The following is a 27,393-nucleotide window of genomic DNA, read 5'->3' as shown; positions in this document are numbered from 1 at the left end:
ACAGACTCTTCACAGTGTGTTATTCTTGACAAGGGTACATGTAGATGTGTGAATGGAAATCGCCTAAAACATTTTTGATATTCAGTAAATTAGACATTAATGGCTACCCAATTCCATGTACAAAATGCACATTTAGTGAAACTACACCACCTACAACAATATGGCAAGATGGTTTTGCACAAACACAAACTGAAGTGTTAGGAGGCTAAAATAGCAATTCATTTAAAGGGAATATTTCATTCAGTTGATGGCTGTGGATAAGAATTGCATTAAACATGTCTACGTGCACTGTACAATGTACTGTACAAACCTGTGTACCTTCGAACAACTGAGTGATATCTGGAGTACCTGGTACACATTACTTGTACGATAATTCAATCATTACACCACTACCCCACAGAGTACTGGAATCATTATGTCATATGATTTGGGATTGTCCATTCATCTGTTCAACCCAGATCTTATCAGTCTCCATTTCTTGTGGATTTTGTTCGATATGCTGAGTAGATTTCAAACAACATCGCCCGAAGGTCAAAGGTCATTGAACTTGGGCTATGATGCTGTTTTCCTGCCATGAACTGAAGCTAGAAATTGTTTATTATGTCAAATTAATTTAAAAGGTAGAATCACCAGAAATATGAAAAATGTACATGTAAATCAATAATTTTTTGTATGAGATTGTGTGTGAAAGACCAAATTTTAAGGTCACCAAAACTTTTCCTCATTTTCTTGTGCCAAGAGGTTAAAGGTTATTCCTCAAGTTCAAAGTCAAGATCAATGAACTTATTCTTTTATCAAAATTACAGGTTTAAAGTGGCATATGATGTACAACTATATATGGCTTTACACTGTACGTATGTTTGTCTGGCTGCAGAAGATAATGGCATCAGAGTCAAATTGGTCTGTTTGTAAGATATGATTTCTGACCTGGGAGGCCATATGATCTTAGAATTTGCTAAGAGCTGTTCTGCCAGGCTGTGTTTGACACCTTAACTGTCAAGAGATTTGAACAGATTTGCAGAAGAGAGCATCATTCAAAGCTGTAGATGATGCAGCTGTTGAGTGTGTAGTTTGTAGCTTGTACAGTGGTGTCCGATTTTGTGTATGTGCATGCAGCATACTGCACAACTTGAAGATTGTGGACAAAAAAAAAAAAACAACAACAACAGTGATTTCTAAAGGTTTGTATGCAGTGCGGGTTCACCTTTTCATGAAACGCTCCTGCTATATGATTGTTTTTGCAGCCTCATCGAGATCAATATTGGGAGAACGCCTTCACGTTTCATCATCACTTCATCCCCACCGTCCCGAACCCCTCACTGTTTCGCTTCATCGTCGTCGGGAGGTGTGCTCGGCCCGCAGACTGACAATGATTGATTGACTGGACGGGACGTTAGTGGGAAAGCAGCTGTAATGAAGGAGAAGCAGAAGGAGAAATCGGGCCGGAGCAGCGAACTCAAGATGAGCCGCCACGGCATTCGGCTTCGCACCCAGCCCCGGCTCGATTCCAAGTGGCTCAAGATCGACATCCAGGTGGGTAAATGTTTTGTCAATTGTGTGCATTTGTGAAGCATGTATTGTCAAAGAAATGTTATAGTTTTGTTTAGTTTAATTTTTTCCCCCACAAAGAAGAGCTAAAATATTTGTGGTTCCCAGTGGGCTTATGTGTACTACAGACACACACACAAACACACAAAAATGGCATATTTCAGGGAATATTTGTGCATTCCAATTGTTTGTAAGTAGCAATCAATGCTTTATAGATTTCTAAAAGATACACATTCTATGTTCTTGTTTCGCACAATTAAATTACTCAATCTATGTGTGTACCGGTAACCATTTAGCTGACCCACTTGTTTATGCACTGACAATGCTTGATGATGTGTTTGGTGACTGTAATGCCAGAAGTATGCAACAAGGCAATGAAGTACATGTATCACATATTTTTCTCCAAGCAAGCAGCTAAAAATAATGTCAAGCCTCTCTCTTTATGGCATCCCACCACCAGCTATTGATGATTTAGTAGCTTGTCATGAAACCTTATCTCAGGGTATGTTGAAATGTTTTTTAATCGGGTGAGTGTTTCGATCACTTACATCATGAGTTGTATTGTGCATCTTGCATAATGCTTTGCAGCTTGCCCTTTTTCTTTTGACATACCTTTCTCACCTTGAAACCACGGAGGTAGGTTATACCTAAATTTAGCAGGAATCATTCCGAAGGGAAGGGAATCTCAGGTTGTTTTAATGAGGAGTCAGATTTTCTTCATTTGCTTCTTTTTTTTTTCTAACTGTCATGAACTGCTATACTTTCCTCATGTGAAATGTGAATGATATACATATAAGAGCCTTGGAATACGGTTGTGGGCGCCTGTGACTTTTTCGAGTGTGCGGTCATGTGTGGGGGAAACATGAAGTAGGAAAATCAAACAGGAGGAAATTAGGTACCACGCTCTACATGCCAAGCACGGCAGACATTTTCAGCTGGAGAGATATTCACAGGTGGGTTCACGTCAACGATTTCTGATCTCCACCTTCATCACCTGCGAGTTGAAGATAACCAAGCCAGGGAGACATGAGTGCGGCCAGTCCGCGGGCACATTCGTCTTGGTGATAACGCCGACTGGCAGAAGAAATATTCGTGACCAGATGAGGTCTGCAATATGTCGGACGTGATGGTATCTAGAAGTTGAGATGAGAAGAATTTGATGTGTGGACTGTCACTGCCAAGAGGAGGACATTATTAATACAGGATGCGCCGTCACAGCAAGGAAATTTCATGCTCTCTACACGCATTTCGAGTGAGCAATTCCATGGATCACATAGACTTTCACCGGCGCTTCTGCAGGAATGTATGTGACATGCTTGCCTTATCGTATATAATACAATTTATAGACATACAATTCTGTCAGTCATCCGTCAAGCTGCACATTTCTGTCATTGTGTCTGTTCCTGAACTCCTGGAATGAAGATGAGACACTATTTTTAATATTTGGCAAAGAGGTTTATCTCGATTCTGTTGATGACAAGACAAAGAATTAGAATTTGGGGGTTGTAGGGTAAAAGCATAGAGGAAAAGTTTGTCCATGTGACCACCTGATTGTTGCGAGTTGTTTGTACATTGTATGTTTTACACTTGTGGCTTTATCATTTAATGGGTTATTTCACAGAATCTTATAGCATGTGTTCAGGCTATTTTTGATAAAATGATTCTGTCAATGATTTTTTTTATTTTAATTTTTGTATTTATGGCATTTGCAATAGTTTCCCATGTTGTTTTATGATTGCATCACTTGTGTTTGGATATTATGTGGCAGCTGTAGTTCTCAGAGCATTTGCGTGGCATTCCAGACAGATTTACATTTTTGTAAATGTAAATTGTAAAATCGGTGAACTTTAGAGGGAAAAAAAATTCATAGGATAGGAAAGATGCATCTTTTTTTTGAATACTTTCTTGGTAACACAAGCAGTCAAATGGCAAGGGTTGGAGTAAAGATCTTGACAAGTTTACAGCAGACTGATACCTTTCTAGATGTAAAGTCAAGTGTTTCAGACATTCTTAAGTTTATAAAGTCACTTTATGCAGGGCTCGATACTAACTTTATTCCTCTGGTGGCCCGTTTGGGCCACTAAAATCTTGAAATCTGAAATTTTGGCAGAGCAAAAAAGAAGTGAAGTTGGGTGTATTAAAAACAAACTTAACAATCCACTTCAAAACTTAGTTGCATGATTGGGCCACCAAAAGATAGCAGTTTTCAAAATTTGGGTGGCCAGACTTATGGTGGCCAAATTTTTGGTGGCCCCAGGCTACAAGGCCACCACTAAATTTGAGACCTGGTTTATTGTGTGCCTCTTGAGTGGGTTTACAGCAATGAGTAGCAATCCCAAAATAGTGAGCATCATTTTTTTTTTCTGTTTACTTGATTGTCAGTCACTTCCACATAATTATGACGTGATTTGAACACCCCCCTCACCGCCATCACCCCTGCCAATATTCATTTTGTTTCATCAATTATCATTGTTTTCATGCATTTGCGTGTGTTTGTTTTTACCCCATGACAGGGAGCGTTTGTGAATGAAACCTTGAGTCATCTGTGGAACGAGTTGGTGAGGGAAGGAGAGGTGACAGTGGGGCTCGCCGACAGTGTCATCAATTCCGCTGGATTCCCCGCCAAGAAAGGTGAGACGGATGTAAATATAGCCATGTCGCGTGAGCGAGAGTCGGCGAGACGTGTGTCCTCGCTATAAACACACACACACACTCACAAAACAGGGGCATAACATATATGTATACAATGAGCGTAGACCTCTGTCCAATTGGCCGACTTAAAACTAAGATGTTTTTGCTCCCTCTTCCTGGCCCTTGCTGATCGCTCTCATCTGCGCAGTTTTATTTTTAAGTGGGGAGTTCCTGTTTCCAGCAGCCTCATTACACTTTGGTAACAGGAATTTATTTTTAGAGAATGGAGGGATTTTTTGTTTTGTTTTTGTTTTTGGTTGAAATGGGATATGTTGATAATTGACACAAATACAAGCTGTATGACCAATATACTCTGTATCAGGTGGAATGAGGTATTTTTGATAATTAACTAAAAGAAAGATATGTTCTATTGCATTGCAGGTCATGTAACTGAGGAATTTCTGATGCAGATGGTGGGATTTATAAATGTTTGGTTTAAATTTTGCTCAAGAGACTTGTGCATTAAAGGCATAATCTACCATTTGCAGATTAAAAAAAAAACAGCTTTAGCGCTTCAAAATAGTTCTGAAATGTGGGTTAGGGATAGAAACAACAGATGTAAAAATTTGAATCAGTGTAGTTAATGTTAAATATACAAGATGTGAACAATAGTTATAATAATAATGTTTTAGACTAAACCGTGTACAGTTTATGGTTTATTGAGTAAGGTAGTGATATCTCCTTATATTTTTGGCTTTATTGCAAAATTTTTACATGGTAGGATGTCTTGTGATACAACTGACCTACAGTACACACATTTGATATGCATCATATCTGATATCTCGAATGTTTTTTAAATCACTGCTCCCGATGGTAAACAGTACCTTTAATAAGACTAAAAGTTTGGTGTGATATTTAGGGGGAAAACAAAGCAGAGTTTAGCATTGTTGACTTCAGTATTTCTTTAAAAAGATTTTCTGATTTTGTGAGTTGAGGCTTTGTAGCTATTGAGACAGATGCTGACACATATTTTATGGCAAACATTCAAATGGAAAGTATGTTTGTGTGCCCACTTTTATCAACCGTGTTATTGATCTGTGGAGCACAATGCTCCAATGTGTATAGTGCAGACTAAATCAAAGTTTATTATTAAGCACATTCATTGTGGAAGTGTGATGCGTATTGCGTGTGTTTCATTATACAGGGTACCGCAAATTTGTACAATTGGAGAATTGTGGCATGCTCACTAATGTGTAGCTACATGTACATCCATATCACAGATTGCAATCTTCAAAGCATTGTGTGACTGTCAAATGTAATTGGGGTAAAGAACACATTTGATTCAAGGTCATAATCGGCATTCTCTGGAGTATGGTATTGAGCATGTGGGAATGAGCGAGGGAGGTGTGTGTTATTATACAGAGTATAAGACAATACTTGAAAAGAATCTAGCTATTAGATTGTTTGATTGCTCCTCACTGGACATGCAGTAAAAAGTACCATTGCACGCTGTTCCTGTTGAGCCGTGCAATTTTGTCCAGCTGATGTCACCAATGTTGTACATTGACTCCCGAGTTAAACACATAATCAAATCATTGATTTTGCACCACTGCAGGCCTCTGACGTCACAATAAAAATGCCTCTGCCGTGCACACAAAATCAGTTTCAAGCCTGCATTCAGTCACTCATGTTATAGTCAACAACTTCAACTGATTGCTTTCATTTATGACTGACTGTGCTGTGCCACCCATTTACCTTTCACTACAAAATGATTGCCATTTCTGTCCTAAATTCAAGAATTTGTGTGGACCACATAAGTTAAGGTTTGAGGTGTATAAGATAAAAAGTGTACGGTTGGTACTCAATAAAAAAAAATAGGAGCACTATTCAGCTTGGCTTTGTCTCATTGATCATTGAATAGAGCACCAAGCTATGTTTCACCTTGTGCGAAATCTTGTACCATTGCACTCATGACCATTCACTATTTGTATGCCAGTACTGTATACGCTATATATTTCGCGTGGGTTTTATTTTCGCGAATTTCGCGAGTCGGGAGCTATTCGCGAAATTAACAACACGCGAAAATATTACCTTCCAAAATGAATCCCTTGCCTTGATACGAACATTTCAGTACTAGTATACCATGTCACGGCTTACCGAACAGACCATACTGGCTAAGCTTGTTTACGCACGTCCACGTCTACTTACGAATACTGTAGAGATCCAATCCATTATCGCAAGGGGACCACTCGTCAGAAATCTAGCGCGATGGGCTTAACCACTTCAAAAATGTTGAATTCTAACTTACTAGTTCGCAGAGTTTGGTAAGTTTTTTTCATGCAGTGTATAACTAGTATCATTCTTATTTGCTAGTAAGTTGAAAATTCACACTTTCTTTGCCACTTCATATTTTCTCTGGTCCCCCAATCGCGAATTTAACCACTCGCGAAAATGTGTGACAGCGGCAATTCGCGAAAATTTATGTACGCGAAAATTATAGCGTATACAGTATTTGGTACACAGAAGGATTTTAAGCCAGGCTGCCCTGCTGCTCATGATTTGAGTTTGAAAGCTCACCTTGATTGATTTATGTTGACATTTTTATACCCCCGCCAAACGAAGTTTGAAGGGGGTATATAGGAATCAGCGGACGGTCGGGCGGTCGGTCGGGCGGTCAGGCGGGCGGTCGGGCGGTCGGGTGGTCGGTCCGTTGCAAATCTTGCGTCGCGAACTACTTCCTCAGTTTTCAACCGATTCCCATAAAACTTGGCACAGATGTGTGCCTTGGGTTGTAGATGTGCAAGACGTATTTTTTGACAGTACTTACCCAAAATTACGTTGCCATGGTAACGGCATATTATGGGCAAAAATGGGTACAAATCTTGCGTCGCGAACTCCTCCCACAGTTTTTGATCAATTTTTATGAAATTAGGTACAGATGTTCATCTGAATATGTTAATATGCAAGACACATATTTCCGCAGTGGCAAAAAGTGCGTTGCCATGGTAACGGCATGTTATTGGTAAAATATAGGGCAAAATGCTTCATGGCAAAACTGCTTCATCAGTGTTCTTCCAATTCTCATGGAATTCATATTGAATGTTTGTCTTAGGATATAGGTCAGCATGACACATTTCTTGACAGTGACAAAAAGTATGTTGCCATGGTAACAGCTCACATATTATGAGCCAAAATGATGGAAAATTTTGTGTTGCAAAGTACTTCCTCAGTTTTTGCCCAATTTCCATGAAACTTGGTACAGATGTGTGCCTTTGGTTGTAGATGTGCAAGACGCATTTTTTGACAGTACCCGAAAGTACGTTGCCATGGTAACGGCATATTAATGGCAGAAGATCAAGGAAAGATCTTGCGGATTTAACTACTTCCTCAGTTTTTTGACCACAGCCTATGAAATGTGGCACACACCTTGATCTTGGTGGGAAGATGTGGAAGACATATTTTTCGGACGTGTCGGAAGCTGCGTTGCCATGGTAACAGCATATAAATGGCAGAAGATCAAGGAAAGATCTTGCGGATTGAACTACTTCCTCTGTATTCGACTGAAGCTCATGAAATGTGGCACACACATTGGTCTTGGTGGGAAGATGTGCAAGACATATTTTTTGGACGTGTCGGAAGCTGCGTTGCCATGGTAACGGCATATTAATGGCGGAAGATCAAGGAAAGATCTTGTGGATTGAACTACTTCCTCAGTTTTTGACAAAAGCTTATGAAATGTGGCACACACAATAGTCTTGGTGGGAAGATGTGCAAGACATATTTTTCGGACGTGTCGGAAGCTGCGTTGCCATGGTAACGGCATTTAAATGGCAGAAGATCAAGGAAAGATCATTCCTTGGGTAAGACTGTCGTCACGGGGCGGGGGTATTAATCACCTTAAGTGATATTTCTAGTAAAGATTTCAAATCATTTCAACATGCTTGATTGGTGTTTGCTTTTGTTTTTCAAGCATACTTGGCACGTATGTAATGAAAAGAGACAGCAGTTATGCTGAATTTGTATCACAGTGTGTGCAGTTGTGAGCCTGGATAGAAAATAGTAAATATTTGTGCAGATGATAGCGTACTTCCTTTACAATTAGTCATATGTCACACTCAACCTTGTACAAAAGACATGTATTTATAATAAAGAAATGCAAGAAACAGCACTGGATTTGAAATGTCTTCATGATGGCTTTAGGGGGATTACTTTCAAGTCCAAATTGGAAATGACTAATCACTTCAAAATTTATGGATGTGGCTGACATTTCAGGTATTTGTAGACTTATTTTTTGCGGTTCTTGTGCATTACAGCAGTTACGCTTGAACTGTGAATACCAAGGGCATGCCATGCAAACCTTTGTAGCTTGCGATGTTAAGCCGTACTCTGCCACAAGAGAGTGAAGACATTTTATCATTTAAAATGTGTTGCAAAGGAAGGAAGACAGACCCGTAAATCACAATCTATTTTCCCTTTAATAGTGAAAATAATTCATGGCAGTGATTATCAGAAATTGTTTGTCATTGCCCAGTTATTGAGTACTGAGATTCCAACAAGAAAGCCAGCCATATCTTAACATGGAAAGTGTTGACATCGTAAACTAAAAAATTAGGCTAAGCAGTGATCCTTTTGGTTTTTTTTTTAAATAATGCCTAGTACTAGTATTGCTTTGCGTGATGTTATTTATTATAATTTTTTATGGGGGGGGGGGGAGGAGTAAGGTATTTGGGAGGGGGTTTGGGGGAGTTGGCTTTGCTACTTGTATGTGATTGAATTACTGCCCTGGCCAAATATGTTACCTTTCAGGCCTCTGTTAGGGATTAGCCTGCTGTCAGTTAAAACTACCTTTGCTGCACTAAATACAGTATGTGTGTGTGTGTATTACACACATTCAATAAATGTATGTATTTGTGTATGAGTGGCATCATATATTTTTTCCTTCTTTTTTTTTTTTTTTTTTTCTGGTAACGAGACTCCTCCCCCCCCCCCCCCCCAAAAAAAAAAGAAGGAAAAAATCCCCTACTGTGTTGGCTTAAACATAGCACAACAGTGCATATACCATGTTCCTAGGGAGGAGTATATCATACAGTAGATAGAATATTGCTGTTCATATTTTTTATTCATAATACTATCAAGGTCTAAGTGTACTTTATACGATCAATGTAGAATATGAAATGAATATAAACATGACTGCGTAATTAGTTTGATATGATTTTAGCCCTTGGATGAATGTGAAGAAAGCTGTTCATTGCCTAAATCTTGCAGACACGACAGCCGTATGCTGATAACATAGTTAATTTCTTATGCTAATTTTCTTGAGAAAAAAAAGTGATTACAAAAGTCAGGGTCAAGATAATCAACTGTACATGATATTGCACAACATGTACAGTGTACGTGTGCATAAACATGACCAAGTTTGACACTGTTAGAACAGATTGCTGTGGTGACAATTTCTTTGGATGTTGGTTTGTGTGTGTGCTTTTGTGAGTGTGCATGTGTGAGATTATCAGTGTGAATGCCAAGAGCATTCAACAGCTTGACTCATAGTACATGTCTTGATTTTGTGCAACCTTCACAGGATTGGCAGGAAATGCCACCAGTTTGGCCCTCAATACCAACAATACGAGTATTCTGCTCGTTTTCATCTCCTAGTGCTAGTCTCTCATTGAAGCTTTAATGAGGCCTTCAAATACATGTAGCAAAAAACAGGAAAAAAAATTAATTTACATGTATAAAAATTTTATTTACATACATGTATGTGCACAATAGGTCAAAGGGACTGCTACTCCAAGGAAGGATTTTGCACATAAGTATCTGTTTTTGCTTAAATCAGAAACACATTACAATGAAACATCTATCATGGCTATAATTTCTGTGGAGAGAAAACCAAGAAATGATAAGTGGCATCCACCTGTTGGTCAAATATATAAATTCCAGGTGCAACTTTTATTCATTTGTGTGTTTTAATGATATGTGAATGTTCAATGAATTATTGCTTCTAAATTATCAGGTCCACTGTATGGATAATAATGAAAAAGCATAAGATGCACATGTGTACAATGTACTTACAGGTATGACTACGTAGCTACATACATATATTGGTATGTGTGCACATGTGGTACAAGTTGTCTTGACTTGATGTGTGCAGGGACCAGTGATTCGTATCGCTGTACACGTATGTTCATCCACTGCATCATGCAATCAATGTATTGCTACAGAGCTTCAACCCGGTATAAAGGTTGCGCAAATGCTGTCCTTTTTTGGAGCTGGTAGGAATCTTTAACAGAAAATAGTTGTGATGAATGTAATGAGTGTTGTACATCTGTCTTGAAGCAAAAACAAAGCCTTGCTGGTACCATTTAAGACTCATCATTCCGTTATGTGGACAAAGCTCAGAATCCTAAATTATACTGTTTTAATTAAAGCAAGACATTTTCACGACTTAAATTTTTTTTTTTGTATGTGAATTGGAACCAATGGCCCTTTGCTGCATGAGATTTTCGTGAATCGCTGCTGGAATTCAATGCATATGTAGTGTCAACAAGGACTTTTGTGTGTATTTTGATTTTTTTAAAATCTTGGCTCATGAAATTTGTGACATTGAAATGCACACAACTATTTCTGGTTTTACAGCATATAAAAGTGACATTTTGGGGTAACATGTAGCTATTTTTCCATGCAAATCATCATCACAAATGAGAATTATCAAATAACTTGCATTATTGATGTGTACCTAAAGTGTACATGTACATGGTACCCATTTCTTGGTATCAAATACTGCATTTATGGTGACTATCTTCACATCTTATGACGTAAGTACAACTGTATGTCTGCCTGCATAATACATTGTACTACCATTGCCCTGTGAATGCATCGAAACAAAACAAAACAAGAAAGATACACTGAAGAAACCCCAAAATGTTTGCGTGCATTTTAGTTTCACAAATTTTGCAAGTGCCAAGATTTGTGAAATTGAAATGCATACAAAAGTTCTTGTCTACACTATATGCTTTTGAATGTCAGTGTCAATTTACGAAAATCCAGTGCCACGAAAAAGGCTAACAGTGTCAAATTTGCAAAGATTTCATGCTGGTAACATTTCTTGCTTCACAGTAGTGTTCAGTGCAAGGCAGTAGAAGCAGTCTTTATAGCCCCACAGTACATTCCTAGCATCGTATAAACTTGAAAGCTGCACAACCAATGCCCTCACCTTGATGATTCAGAGGCAGTCAGTCCCTGGAGCCTCCTCACCTGGGTTTTACGTAACGGTTTCCTCAAGAGTGCGGGATTCGACTGACATGGGGTCAGATTGTCAAGAAGGGGATGTTCCCTTTTGTGTCTGTTCGATTAGTGCATACCATCCTCTGTTCTTACCCCAAAAATTTAGTATTTAAAGGCAAAACATAGATCTCATAAGGGCTAAAAATCTATCTTTCCACCATTTGGAATTTGCAGATAGTACATTAAAAGGGGCAACCAAAAAACTTGCCTGGCTGACACAATTTGCCATTATAACGAGTTGTTTTTGTGGTATTTTGAGAGCGAAAGAATAAAATGATTTCAATCATACATGTATACACACATCTTGTACAACTTCTATTCCTGAAGAGCTCTCCCCGTTCAGTAGTGTAGTGGGTACAATGTAAGTCTACCATGTGTGTATGTTACATGATCATCAATCATGCTCTATAGCAATAATTTTTCCCCAACAAGCTGCATGTGATTCACTCTTGTGCTGACTACATGTATTAGTGGATACTGCTGTGGCCCAATTTTTAAAATCATATAATTGATAATCAAGTATCTATAGAACATTTCACACATGTAGCAACCACGATTGGATATGTTCTCAGATTGCTGTTGGCTTACCTTTTTGGCTGGTCTATCACATTTGTGTTGTTGCCCAACTGAAAAGGTGTTATCATAGGGATAATTCACTAATTTCTTTAATGTACATCCATATTGTCAATTTTTTATTAAAAAAACATCAGCAGCTTCTGCAGGTGTATAATGTAAACTGCATCATGTACAAAATGCATGTTTTACTTTAAATGTAATTTGACTCTCGTTTGATCCAATGTATTTTGCAATGACCTCAACATGTGTGCCATCCTGCAATCTGCCCATGCTTGAATAGACTGGAAATCGTGGAAGATGCATTGTTATTTATTTGATCGAATGTGCACATACTTGTATGAATATGCACATGTGTAGTGTTTACATAGTACATCAGACCGTTACAATTCACAGTTTATGCATTGTTTGTGCTGTGTCCACAAGCACAAATAGTGTGGAATAGTGTGGAATGTGGAATAGTGTGGAAATGATAGACGTATTCTGAAATCATAGCAGTGTACATTGTAGGCCTCTATAATCAGTGTTTTCCTACCTTTTTAGAGTAGATACTTACTACAATTGTACTTTTGATGACACTGTTGATTGTTGATTGAGTTAGCATGTAATGTAAATCACAAGTTACACTGTACATGTACAGTACATGTACTTCGCATGTGCTGAGCATGTGCTGGCCATGCTGTCAAAAATTGTACATTTTATCAAAAAGAATAATGTTACCTTCTTGTGTCCACCTTTGGAAATGATAGACGTATTCTGAAATCATAGCAGTGTACATTGTAGGCCTCTATGATTTATGAGTGTAGACTAATGCAGTTTGTACCTAATGTATCTGAATTGAAGTTTTGAGTAGGATACTTCACTTTACATGTTATGTACAAGATCAGCATTTTAAAACAAAAATTGCTAGAGCATTCCTTTTTTTTTTTTTTTTGAAGCATGTTTGAATGAGACAAGCTATAGTTTCTTGAACAAATGCCTTTAAATCCTGCATACAATTTATACAGGAATAGTGTGGGCTTGATTTAAGATCATAAATTTCTTCAGTCATGTGTTTTCATTAGATTTATGGAGTGCCTGTCATTCTACAGAGAGCAAGTTCATTACTTGCATGCACCTTTATGATCTCATGTTTATAGATGGAGTTACATGCATACAGGCAACAGACAATTATAGCCAGCAGTGCTGTATTTTTAGTGAGGTGCAGGCATCCTTCAACGTGGACAATAATTTACTCCGTGCTGTCAGTGAACGAGTTCTGTCTACGGAGCAAAGTTGCAGGCCAAGGACACGATCTAGCTGAAGCAATATCGAGATCCCGTCACGACCGAGATTGGGCCTCTGCACGTTCATTTTGCATTTTGCCTTCTAGTGCGGAGCGACGCATATCGTGATGTGCAGAATTTAGATTGCTAAATTTATCGGGAGTGAATGCACAGTGTGACATCAAAAGGTCCACATTTTACATTAGTATACAGATACCGTATGGGGCCTACTTGAATAAGTCATGGCAGACCTGCTTTGCATTGAAAAACGTACCAGGACTAATTGTGACATGTTCCAAAGATGAATATCAACCATTTGTAATGATATACACGTGTAGTTTGTATTTCACCACTCATTGCACTGCAGTATCTACTGGAACTGCTGTCCAGCTGTATCATGAATAATAATAATTCCAGTAATTTGATACCCATAGCATGATGTACTAAATTCTAGATTTCAGCATCATTCTTGTGTGCATACAGTTATTCAAAATTGTTGCATTTCATTAACCACTTGCTCCTGGCAAATGCATGTACTATGTATTATAACTGTAGATGGGGCATACTGTGAGAGGCAACTTAGGGTTAAAATCCAGCACAAGCATGTCACATCCATCCCCTCCTCCCCCACCCAGCATTTTTAATACACAGCACATTCACAAGTGCATCGAATGTGTGTTGATTGATGGATGAAGTAGAGATGTGCGCATTATGAAATGAATTCGAAGACTGACTCATCGCAGAACGATAATTGCTTCTCTGCAAGCAAACCCCTCTATGCCCAGTGTGGGGTCATCATGTATTAGATCTGGGATGGGTGATCATGACTAATGCGCCTCTTATGTCCTTGCTAGGGTGGAGAGAGATAGAGAGAAAAAAAAAAGGAGATCACGATTGCAGCATTGCTGCCCAGTTTAATATGTCCACTCGGTGCGGGTTTGTTCATCCTCTCGTAGAGGCTTCTTCACTCCCAGACCTACCAGCATGCACAATAATGTTGTGCATTGAGGCACTGTACATCACATGCACTCTGGTACCAGGGTACACACATGCTGAAATAATGGGTCAACAAACTTACGAGGCTCCGAAGGAACAAGCCAAGAGGGTTGGCCATTATGTGGAATTTACACTTGCACCGAAACGTCTCCATAGGTACACCACAGTCAACCTTTTCTTAAAACGGGAGGGAGAGGGGAAGGTTGTTGATGCAGTAGGTTAATTGTCGCTTGAAGTGACAGCTCACGTTACAGGTATGCATGTCAGCATTAAAGGCATCTTACCCATATAGTATGTACTCGAGAGAATACAACTTGTTAATACCATGTTTGAACTCCAAGACCTGTTCAAGCGATATTTTCGTAATTTTCTTTTTCGCAAACAACAGTTTGCCACTTGTTAGATAGTTGGGCTAGATTTGACAAAATGCACAACTTTTCCTGGGCATAATTTTCTTTAGATTTAGGAAGGGATGTAATATGATTGTCATTTTTGAATGAAGAGTAGCAGTATTGATATCATAAATAATTGATCAAAAGCAAAAGAGAAATTGGCATATATATCAATTTGAATTTGAATGGTAGAATTTTCTAATTTCTATTCCATCCTTTTATCTTTTCTCTTGTACATCTATGATGGTGACATATCTTGTGATACCTGTATAAGGGCGATACCACTCTTTTCTTTCCCAGAAATGTAACTGTATCATGTACCCTGCATGCAGCACATTAAACGCAAGTGCTGTAGCTGTAGACGGAGGTGCACATACTAGTGCCACTGATTATTATCATAATGCAACACACTCCATTGAAAAACATGCATCTGGCATTCTCTTGACTTGTATCATCTGACTGTAGGAGATCAGTTTACCATTGTATTCAGATTCGCGGATCATACATGTCTCTATGCCCCCGGTGCTACCCAGCCCAGTGATGCGCTCCTCCATTCACTGCTGCACCTGCCACTCTCAATCCTCCCCATTTGTGGCTGGAATTTGTCTTTGGCCGACAAACATTCGGTTGGGTCGTAGCACTTGCGGCCAGATCATGCTCGGCCATCAAGCTGTGGTTTTGCCAAAATGATGATAATAATCTGCCGATGACCTTTGCAAAGAGATTGTACAGTTCATACATGTATAGGAGAATATCACTTGCTCTGGATATTCAGACTTTGTTTACTTGCAAAGTGCACTCCTTTTCCCCCTAGGCTGTGTTGCTTCCATATTGCTACACTACCATTTTGGGTGTCAAATTGTTCGCACCACAGTCAGAGAGGGTTACCTTGCATCAAAATATTGTCTCTTGCAGCATATCAAGTAAGATTTACCATGTGTCAAATTTGTTAACATATTATGATAATCAAGATGATGATATCAAAGAGCTTATGGAAATACAACTGTATGCCAATTTATGTAATTTGTTTTTAATGTAACAAATTATTTTTTATTTTTATTTTTTGTAGGTCATTTAAACTTTCTTAGAACTGTCTACTGTACATAAATGTAACAACACATAATGCATGACTTTTGTCTTATTTTGTTTTTCTTTTTGGAAATAAACATTGATTTTCTTCATCAAGAATCAAATGGTGTTCTGTAGCATTCATACTCTTGCTACATTATCCAAATATTCAAGTTGTTTGCAAAATTTTTACTGTGAAATCACAAAACTGTTGCCAAGCTGCAGAAATACACGAAATCCAGCCCCTGTGGAAAAATCAATTGTGTTGAATATTCCATGGTATCACACCTTTTACATTAAGTAGTTTCACAAAAAGTGCATCCAAAATGTGATAGATTATATGCAAATTTATGTAAGCATTGCTTGCTATTCTTGTCACAAAATGCAACCATCACACCTGAAAAAATAAAATGGGAGTTAAGATGTAATCAATCATTTGGATACATTGTATAAATTGTTACACGTTCCTGGAAGGGCTCGAAATTCATCTTCCATCACTTGGAATTTACTTCCAATACATCGAAAGGGTAGACCAAGAAACTATATGAGGCTAACATTATTTGCCAGGATGATGACTTGTTTTTGAGATCAAGAGTGTAGAGTAATTTTGATCATAGTCCACAACTTTTATTCCAGATGAACCCTCCCCGTAAGCCCCCATTCAACATTGGGGGAAGGTAAGGTGATGATCGGTCATGCCCTTGCAATTGTATTTTCCAACAAACTGCATGCGATTCACTCTCGCGCGGAAGATTGATGGATATTGCTGTGGCACGATTTGTCGATTACCGATAATCAATTATGAAAAATAATGCAGCAACCATGATGGCGTAAGCACTCAGACTGTGGACTTTCAGTGAACCTTTATGACTAATATTTGGCATTTTTGTAGTTACCCAACTGAATTGTGTTATTACAGCATTATTTCACACTTTTCTGATATGCATATATTGTACATAATGTATATTTTAGAGCAATGATCAACAGTTGTGCTGGCATTTGAGAACTATGTTTCGGCTTTAATGTTTTCTTCTAAACTTTGTTGTTTTATAAAAGAGTGTCCTATATCATCAGTCACAAGTCCTAAAATGAGATTATTTTAGTTACTGTACTTGCTGCTACATGGTATGTACAACACGTGTACTGTATTAAAAGAGTGGAGAGGCTCTTTATATATGTGAATTCCTTCAGTGTTTTGAATAAAAAATAGCCTTTTTTTTTTGCATCATTAATTATAATTATCTTACATTTTTGTATCAGCCCTCTAGGAAAGATAGAAAGGTTCCAGAGCGGGAAATTGGATCACAAATTTATGTGGTACTGTAGTTGTGCGCACAAGTCTTAGGGGCAGATTTTAGTGCAGGTGCTGATGGAGGGATTTCACAGTTTATATACTCTGTGTCAGTGGGGAATATATCGCGATAATTGATGACGGTACATTCCCAGTCCCAGGGAGTGGGGATTGGGGATTGGATGGAGGTGGAAACAAGTCCTTAAAATACCCCAACGTCCTCAGTGTTGAGTGATGGGAGTTAAAGCCGAATTCATAAGACTTCTCTTTTTTTTCCCCCATTGCTGTTCTGGTTTATGGCATATACTAACATCTGCTCTTTGATATACTTTGCTGTATGTTGTGTCTTTACAGTACTGTAAAGCAGTGTTAAGGTATGTAAATCCCTCAAAAGAAAAATTAGCTGAGTTACTACACCAGTCACTCAATATACAACTGTATGTATGTACCAGTGTATTGTGGCGCTGGGCTGTAAAACCAGAAATTTTCACTTGCATGAAACTGTCACGAGGAGCGATGATTCGCGAAAGTAAAATGCATACAAAGAGTTTTTTGTCTTCACCATGCATGAAATGCCAGTGACAATTAGCAAATGTTTCACAACGCAAAAAGACTGTTGGCTACAATTCACACAAGTTTCATGCCGTGAATGTGTCTGGTTTTACAGTATCTTCCTCCAGCTGAGATTTTTTTTTTTTTTTTTTGCAGCAATTTAAATAAAAGATAACGAATTATTCAAGACACTTTAGACTGCAGGGCTTATTTCAAAACTAACTATCTGGTGCCTCTAACATATGTAAAATGTCTTCTCTGTGTTTTCTTGTTTTGTTTTCAGCAAGCTCCTACATTAATGAAAATTGTACATGTTTTTATACACCATAACATATAATGCCTTGCAAGTCCTTGTCTGTGATGTGTTCTATACAGTACCCTCTCACCCCATAATTCTTCATCCCAAATTTTGTGTTCCCCCAACACCTCAGGCGAGACGGGCAAGTACTACTGCGGCCGGCGTGTGCTCTCTTGCACCTGTTGTGATGGGCGATGTGGGCCCAACAGCGGGTGCAACTGCCCCTCCTGCCGGAAGCTGGACGAGGAAGAGAAGCAGTCGGACAATCGGGAGGGGCTCCACTCCAGCAGCTACATGGAGTCCTGGACGTGGGGGGCACAGCCAGGTCAGAGGTCATATGTCATGTGCTGTAACCTTTGTAGATGTTCCAGAATTCACACTTGTTTACTGTAAAACCTGATCATTTCATGGAAATTCGGTCAATTAAAGAATGCTTTAGCTGTACACGTACTTCTCCCCACCCCTCCCCATTCCTTCCCCATCTTAAGCATTAAGGTTGATGTGCCTGGCATATTGCAGCTACATAGGTATGAGATTCTAAGATTTGTTCATATACATACAAATGCTTTGACTGTGATCTACAAACTAATATTTACTTACAATTAGTAGCCTCAGACAGTTCAGAAGTTCTGGCCAGTATATCCAAAGTAAAAAAGGAAAAGTGTGCACCTATGTGAGTATTCTTAAAAGTTACATAAGAATACATCTAAAAGTCTCACTTTCTTGAGCCAAGTGATACTGAGGAGCATAGTGAGAACTGCCATCATAAGCCTGACATTCAGGGGTACTGTATACATGTAGCTGTTATTTTCGCAAGGGTTTAATTCTTGTGAATTTCTGCTTGATCGCAAATTCAAAACACACGAAAATGCCTCGATGCACTCGGGTGATAGTGCATTTGCGTTTGCGTCAGCATCGATATGCAAAAACAGCATCTCACGAAAACGTCTATGACCTCTTCATTCACGAAAATATCTGTACGCAAAAATAACAGCGTATACACTATCATGTGACACAAACACAACATCCTCCAGAATACTGCCTTTAGCACCTCTGCTACAAAAATTACCATTTGGATGATCTTCTTTTCATATCCATAGACTTTTTTGCGAGTAAAAATGTGACTATTGCCGTTATTAAACAGCACCCCAATTCTGATGGTGTTTCCATTGGCAAAAAGGTGTGGTTGATACACCATTAGATACAGTCGTTGATTAGTGTTTGTATTTCCTTTTCTTCCGTCCTTCGGACATCAGATGTCAGTGAGCTACAGAGTTGCCTGACTTCACTGATCACGGAACAGCGTGATCTCCTGGCCCAGGCTGCCCTGTCCACCCTCTCGTCGGTCCGGCTGCGCCAGCGACTGGTCATCCTGGAGAGGTACTTTGTGGCCCTGGCCAGACAGAGCCCCGAGCAGAAGGCGGCCATCATTGGCAAGGCCCCCGAGAAGGGAGCGGTCAAGAAAGTCGAGCATACCAAGAGGTTAGTCTGGGGATGAAATGGGATGTGGAGAATCATGTAACATTGTTATCACACATTGTCAAGATACAATGTATACTCTGTTCGTCTCCCTTCGGTGGCCGCTGTAGACAGGTTTGACTGTGCATGGATTACTGCAAATTGATTCTGTAGGGAAAGATGTCTTATCAATATTTTGCCAGTCATGTGAAACCTGTCGTCTCACATTATCAAAATGTACTATAGACCTTTTGGGAGAATTAATGCAGTATGGCGGAGACATTCCAGTTGCCACAGTAACTTTTCTAGTTCTTGACTTTCTGTTTTTATTGATCTTTATTAAACATTCAGGCTTCTCTGAATCAAAGATATTTGCACTCAAATCAGTAAGCAATAGAAATGAAAACAACAACAACAAAAAGTCAGAGAAAAGCAATGAGAAAAATAGAGAAGACCCCCCCCCGAGAATCGGTAGGAGAAATCTGGGGGGCATTTCATAAAGCGCTTTGTCGGGTATTTTTTCTGACAAATTTGCTCTCAGCCTTGCACCTCAGGTGAGGTGCAATGATATCAGTAGCTTATCACAGTTTGTCAGAAAAATATCTGATAAAACGCTTCATGAAATGCCCCCCTGGTGACGTTAACCAGTATGGTATCCTTATCCGCTCCAGTGAAGCCATATTAAAGCTGAATTAGTAGAAGAACATTAGGTGGAATTGATTTCGATTCAGTTTATCGCAATCACTCTTTCTGTCTCTCGTCTTTTCAACAACTAGCGTGAAGAAGCTGAAGGAACGGGCCACGGCATCCCTGGCCCGGGTCGGTGCCCGCACCGCTCTCTCCTTTGCCTTCGCCTTCCTGCGGCGGGCCTGGCGGTCTGGCGAAGACTCGGACCTGTGCTCGGAGTTGCTGCGTGATGCGCTAGAGGCCCTGCAGTCCCTGCCCGAGGCCACGCTGTTCGACGAGTCCTCCATGTCCAGCGTCTGGGTGGAGGTCGTGGAGAAGGCCACCACTTTCCTCAAGTCCGTTGTCGTAGGGTAAGTCTTAGCATCAGGTGCCCGAGGTCTATTATAGAAAGACCTCTGTTGTATTGACACCAAAATTTCATAAAGAAGATCTTCAGTATCAGAGTGTGATTTTTTAATGAGCTGATTGACAGTTTGTCAAAGACTCTGTAGCGTAAAGATTCATAGGTGGTCCAGTTCATTTGCTGCCAACAGGGGTACATTTGGAAACCACGAATAGCACCGGTCAACGAATACGTGCATCAAAGCGTACACTCGTCAGTAATGGTCCACTCCAGTCAGGATTCTTTGGCTGTGTGTGTACTTGCATAGAGATCAGTGATAAAGCTGTACGCAATTTGTTACAGGGATTCTCAAATATATCCAAGCTAGGCCAACCTTTCCCCTCCACAGTATCCCCACACTCTGGGTCGATTTCATTACCAGGTAATAGTGATGGCATTTGCCATATGTGTTCCTCCACTTTTCATATTTTCATTTTCATTTTTTGTATTGATCATTATGCCATCTGTGCAGGGATCTGAATGCATGTGCCAGTGCCAAAGGTGTAGACACCATTCCCGTTGCTGACCAGCACAGCGCCCTTGCCCTGCTCCTTGAGTTGGCGGTGCAGCGGGGCACCCTAGGTCACCTGCTGGACGCCACACTCCTCCTCCTGCAGCTGTGGGACAAGGGCAGGCAGGAGCCGGACAACCGCAACAGCCCCCAGGGCACCACGGCACCTATGGTGCCCCTCCTGAGGCGGTTCGAGAACGTGCCCAGTCCCAAGGGCCGGTTCCTCATTGAAGGCGTTGGCGGAATGCCAGAGGTACGAATTTGAGTGAACATATAATCTGTTCATGTGAAACCAGTCACAAGATGCTAATCTATGCATCAGGTTCACATACAATCTGTAAACTTGGCTTTGACATTTGTTGAGGTGATATGTGTATGCCCCGTGTGCAGAGTTACAACTTGTAGTGTACTTATATGTTTGTTTCTTTTGTTGATTGTCAATGTTCATTTCTGTTATCTGTAAAGCACTTAGAAACTTGTTGTTGTATGCTCCCTATGAATTCTTCATATTATTGTTATCAACATCACAAAGATTAATGGGGAGACGATAGTGATTTTTATGCCTCCGCCACGAAGTGGTGCCGGAGGCATTATGTTTTCGGGTTGTCCGTCCGTCCGTCCGTCCTTCCGTCCGTAATGAATTTTGTGGACAGCGTAACTAAAAAACCTTTTGAGGTATCCTAATGAAACTTGGCATGTATGTGTATTAGGGAGTGGAGTTGTGCCTATCAACTTTTGGGTGCACATACTCAAGGTCAAAGGTCAAAAGGTCAAGGTCAAATACGTAAAATTTCACTATTTCCACCATATCTATGCAATGCCTGAAGATATTTTCTTGAAACTTACTGTATACATATATTACCCAATTAAGATTCTCTAGTGAAAGTTTGGGGTCATGAGGTCAAAGGTCAAAGGTCAAAAGGTCAAGTAAAAATATCAAAACTTGACTTTTTTCTCCGTAACTTGGAAATTGTTCAAGGTATTTTCATGGAACATAGTATATATACATGTACTGACTGGCAGTGATTATCTAGAGAAGTTAGGGTTCATGGGGTCAAAGGTCAGGGGTCAAAGGTCAAGGGCAACACTTCAAAATTTTACTATTTCCCTCATATTTATGCAATGCCAGCAGGATTTTTTTTAAACACTTGGTGTATGCATGTATAACCTGATAGAGATTCTCTGGAAAGTTTTGTTTTCCTTTTTTTTTTCCACCTCAAAGGTCAAAAGGTCAAAGATCAAGTGAAAGTGCTGAACTAACTTTTTGTCCCCGCCGAACGAGTTCGAGCAGGGGACTATGAAACGGGCTCCGTACGTGTGTGTGTCCGTCCGTGTGTCCGTGTGTCCGTCCGTGTGTCCGTCCGTGTGTGCGTCCGTGTGTGATCAAAATGTTCAAAATGCTACTCCTTCGCCATTTCTAACCCGATTTTGATTCTGTTTGCTTTATATGATAGCACTACATGGGAGCTTTGAAACTTCTATACAGAATTTCAGTTGTGACCTTTGACCTTGACCTTTGACCTATATTGTACATTTTGCTTCAAAATGCTACTCCTTCGCCATTTCTAACCCGATTTTGATTCCGTTTGCTTTATATGATGGCACTAGGTGAGGGCTTCAAAACTTCTACACAGAATTTTGACCTTTGACTTCTTTGACCTTTGACCTTGATTTTTGACCTATATTGTACATTGCCTACAAAATGCTACTCCTTCGCCATTTCTAACCCGATTTTGATTCCGTTTGCTTAATGTGATGGCACTAGGTGAGGGCTTCAAAACTTCTACACAAAATTTTGACCTTTGACTTCTTTGACCTTTGACCTTGATTTTTGACCTATATTGTACATTTTGCTACAAAATGCTACTCCTTCGCCATTTTTAACCCGATTTCAATTCCGTTTGCTTTAAGTGATGGCACTAGGTGAGGGCTTCAAAACTTCTACACAGAATTTTGACCTTTGACTTCTTTGACCTTTGACCTTGATTTTTTACCTGTATTGTACATTTTGCTACCAAATGCTACTCCTTCGCCATTTCTAACCCGATTTCGATTCCGTTTGCTTTATGTGATGGCACTAGGTGAGGGCTTCAAAACTTCTACACAGAATTTTGACCTTTGACTTCTTTGACCTTTGACCTTGATTTTTTTACCTATATTGTACATTGGCTACAAAATGCTACTCCTTCGCCATTTTTAACCCGATTTCGATTCCGTTTGCTTTATGTGATGGCACTAGGTGAGGGCTTCAAAACTTCTACATAGAATTTTGACCTTTGACTTCTTTGACCTTTGACCTTCATCTTTTTACCAATATTGTACATTTTGTTACTAAATGCTACTTCCGGCGGGGACATATATTACGCACCGCGTAATTTCTACTTTTCCTTGTTCCTCCATATCTCAGAAGTGGCTCAAGTTATCTTGAAACTTAGTACATATTTATGCATTTTCTGCCTGACAGTGATTATCTTATGAATTTTAGGGTCAAAGTCCATATGAAAATGGTAACAATTTACTATTCAATACAGAAATTGCACTTTTTCTCCAACCTTGAAAATTACTCGGTGCATAAATGTATGAATGGGTCAGACTCAAGTTAAAGTCCTGAAATCCCCAAATACATGCTCTCCTATTCATCCAATTAAACCTAGGTCAAGGTGAACATTCAACACATTTGTGACAAACTTGTCATTTTAATATTTTGCCAATTTTGTGAAAATGTAATCACACACTGTCCACATGTACTATCTAGACCTATTAGGAGAATCATGCATTATGGCGGAGGCATACCAGTCGCCATAGCGACATTTCTAGTTGTTTTAGGTTTCTTTGAGGTGAATCATAGTACCATCTGTAGAACAATGTGTCTTGGGTATGATTCGGGAAATAGTGTGCAAAATTTCCATTTTCTTTATCATACTGCCACTTCAGGCATGCAAAGTTTTAAGTGCTTCCTATTTGACTGAACAAGGCATAATGAAAACAGAAAAAAAAAAGAAATAGGACAGAAATTTATTATTCTTAGGCAGTCAGGCTTCTTCATATTTTTGAATGAAAAGATGCAGGGTCCATAAGGAAGATATGCTGCAGAAATTCACTTATTCATGAAATTACGGCATACTGAAACTTTTTGATATTTTTCAACCAACAGGTGCCCAGCAGTGCCACACCCAGTCCCACAGAGTGTTTTCTGCGTTACCTCGAGATACCGGAAGACGAGGATGCTTCAGTGGATTTCCAGCAAGCAGCGGTCATCATCATGTCCCACCTTGACCGTCTTGCTGCCCCCTACATGCCCCCTCCCCTCACTCAGAAGGTGAGATGAGCATATGTTTGTCTTCTTTAAAAAAGAAAAGTTATTATTCTTCATGGTGTATTTGTCATCTTTCAGAATGCTGTACACACTGTTAAATCATATTCCATCCACAGTGTAGAATGAAACCCAACTCTTTGAGGTGCATGACTATCTTGAAAGAAAAAAAATGCAACTTTACAATATCAATGTTATTTAATTAAGTGCAGTATGAATATATCAGTGATTGATCTGCATGTATATTATATATATTGAAATATGTGCAAATGTGTTTGCTGATGTCGTTTTTGTCTCAGAATCATCCATAGAGGGGCTACCAAAAAGAAAACAAAGAAACTTTCAATAAAACCTCATTCCAACAAAAGATGAAAATAATGAAGTCATTGAAGTAATGAATGATGTTTGGAGAGAATACAAATATTTAAAATCATATTTTGGTCTAGAAGTGAATGGCAACTCGTGATAAGCCTCTTCACTGCTTTGTGATTTTCCTCCTTTTTGCTACATTTAGGGACCCCTGATTCCCCAGGGCCAAGAGGTGTGGGGGTGGGGCCTCTTGCCCTTCAAGATGTCCTCTACCAACCCGACTTGTGCCACACCCTGCGTGCTGGAGACCCTGAGCGAATATGGCGTGGTCCAGATGTGCTGCTCTGAGTGGTGTCTGTTAGTCCTGACCCGCACCAGCAAAGTCTACATGCAGTACTTCAACAACGAGCCCCAGGTAAGTGCAGTGGCTGTGGTGTCATTTTTAACCCCTAACCTCCCAAAATGCTTTGAATGTGCACCGGTTTCATATAGAGAAAGCCCAGGTTGTGATGATTAAGCATTAAATGCCATAACTAGTCAGCAACTTGGGTAGTAGCCCTGGGTCCAAGTCTTCCTGATGTCCATACAACTCTATTTGTAAATGTCATATGACATCTTATATGAATGTCCATATCTACTATAGATTACCATCTTTTATCTTGTTTTTTTGTTGTCGTCTAGACCCAACCTGTGAATATGACACAAAGTTCTTCTCCTTCCCCTTCCCAAATCTGTTCATCTATTTATATTTGTAATCTTGTTTTGTCAGCTAGCTGCATTAGAATATGATTACAAGTTGTAGCAAAGAAATGTGAATTGTATGTAACATGATTATTTTCATCAAATTTTTCCTTTCCTTTAATTTTTTCTTCAAATATTGTCTCCTCATTGTAGGGCAGAAAGGGGTGATAATGTAGTATTTTAATTGCCCACAAGATATAGTAAGAAAGAAAGAAAAGCAAGGAAGATGTTCTTGTGCAAAACAAATTAGTAGTGTAATTTGATACCTTAAAAAAAAAAAGTGAATGCAGCTATGATGTTTTCTGAAAAATGGTATCCCATTAAATGTGCTATTAAAGTTTTGTAACAGTCTGATGAAACACATTTGCTTTTCTGTTCTTGTACAGGGCTTTCACTTGGTGGAGGGATTAGCGAACAGAGATGTTGTGCAGATAGCCACACACCCCGAGGCCAAGCACTATCTGGCCCTGACAGCCGACGGGGAAGTCTATGCATGGGGCAATGGAGAAGGAGGCAGACTCGGGCTTGGCAATACAAGGTACACTTTTAAAAGTGGTGATCTAGGATATTAGTAGGTCCTTCCAGAAGACCTAGAACACACCTGGCATGACCACATTCATTCAGTGTTAGGTATCTTGTCATTTATTGTGTCACGTTTGGATGTAATCAGTATTGCATGACTCTTTTCTCTGAAGTTGTTAGTCGTTGTTGTTTCTGAGTACTTGTCATACTGTAAGCACAATGACTGTTTCAAGATTGCATTGTGTAGATATGAAAATACTTCTTTTATACATTTTTTGGAGTTTTCTGGGAGCTCTTCCCATGTCTTTGAATAGTCATTTATTGAGGTCTGTTTGTTGCCATATTCTTTTGCGGTATGTGTGACAGTGTGAGTTGAAAACTAAAAGGCTATGATTGGGCAGTTGCAAACATATGAAGAACCTAACCTGTTCTCCCTGAGCTGTCCATTTAACAGGGCTTCATTCCTTGAATTTCCATTTCATCACCGTTCAAATTGTTCTGAATCTGGTACAGTAACTAAATGATGAAGGTCAACATTTTTTTAATCATAATCACCTCAGTGCCCAAGAGGATCCAACCCTGATCCAAGCAGGCCTACCCTCCAAGACCTCAGGCCAGCATGTAGTTCAGATAGCCTGTGGGAGTACCTACAGTGCTGCCATCACCTCCAACGGAGAAGTCTATACGTGGGGCCGTGGAAACTATGGCAGACTTGGTCATGGTAAGGCATTGACTTATGCTATTGTAGAATTCACTCTGAATTTCACTGATGGTAAAAGTTTCTTCTTTTTTATGGGCATGGTCCCGCTGAAGATGAGCTTGCATTTTATTGTCATAAAAACCAACTTTTCATCTGAAGTAGGCTGTAATGAACTTTGAATTGTGATTTTTGGAACTCCATTTTGATATTAGCCACCTAAGATTTGTTTGTGTGTGTGTGTGTGTGTGTCAGATCTGATATGAAGCAGTCTTTTGTTACACAATGGCTACAGTCTATTACTCCAACACCGCAGTTATGTAACAGATGTAACTCCTACCAGTAACAGATCATAATTCTGTTTTGTTGTTTGTTTTTTACTTTCCTGTATAGTGCCTCTTCCATGTTGAGTCTGTTTTTCTGTTACGACAGAGTTTCTTTTTTTCCCTTTCATAGAAACCCAGCTCTGCAAATATTGACTCAAAACATATATCAATCTATTGACTCTTCCCCCCCCCCCCTCCATCAATCAAAGGTAACAGCGATGATCAACTGACACCAAAGCTAGTAGCCGGCCTAAAGGAACAGAAGATAGTGGACATTGCCCTGGGAAGCAATGATGGTCAAACACTGGCCATCACGGACACAGGTCAGCAGAAGCTACCATTACTTCCTCTGTCACGTAGTGGACACAACCAAGTTACTACTAGTAACTTCTCTTTTAACTCTTCTATATTTCCTTGGTTCACAGTCCTTTTCAGGACTACACTCACTCTAGAAAGAATACTCTTACTCAATTTCTCACCTCTCATCCGACCTTTCTCTCTATCTTTCTCCTGTCATTCCAACAGTCCTTCTAAGGACTATACATGGTGAAC

At 39.6% G+C, this 27,393-nt stretch overlaps 1 protein-coding gene across 1 annotated transcript in view; it reads left to right on the top strand.

Moving 5' to 3' along the window:
- LOC139728088 (E3 ubiquitin-protein ligase HERC2-like) overlaps positions 1-27,393 on the top strand; it is a 99,405-nt gene that overhangs the window by 8,130 nt on the left and 63,882 nt on the right. Inside the window, exons 2-12 of the mRNA XM_071639054.1 lie at positions 1,245-1,533; positions 4,062-4,179; positions 18,029-18,220; positions 19,152-19,377; positions 20,130-20,390; positions 20,895-21,186; positions 24,088-24,252; positions 24,761-24,970; positions 25,683-25,834; positions 26,379-26,539; positions 27,051-27,164. Of these exons, the coding sequence (XP_071495155.1) occupies positions 1,414-1,533; positions 4,062-4,179; positions 18,029-18,220; positions 19,152-19,377; positions 20,130-20,390; positions 20,895-21,186; positions 24,088-24,252; positions 24,761-24,970; positions 25,683-25,834; positions 26,379-26,539; positions 27,051-27,164 (2,011 nt within the window). The 5' untranslated portion in view covers positions 1,245-1,413. The remainder of the gene's footprint in view (positions 1-1,244; positions 1,534-4,061; positions 4,180-18,028; positions 18,221-19,151; positions 19,378-20,129; positions 20,391-20,894; positions 21,187-24,087; positions 24,253-24,760; positions 24,971-25,682; positions 25,835-26,378; positions 26,540-27,050; positions 27,165-27,393) is intronic.

The sequence above is a fragment of the Diadema antillarum genome, unplaced genomic scaffold (genome assembly GCF_040938485.1).
Source record: "Diadema antillarum isolate AM-2024a unplaced genomic scaffold, OU_Dant_1.0 scf00000018, whole genome shotgun sequence".
NCBI lineage: Eukaryota > Metazoa > Echinodermata > Echinoidea > Diadematoida > Diadematidae > Diadema > Diadema antillarum.
Note: the sequence above shows the minus strand (reverse complement) of the source record. Positions and strands in the feature narration are given on the sequence as shown.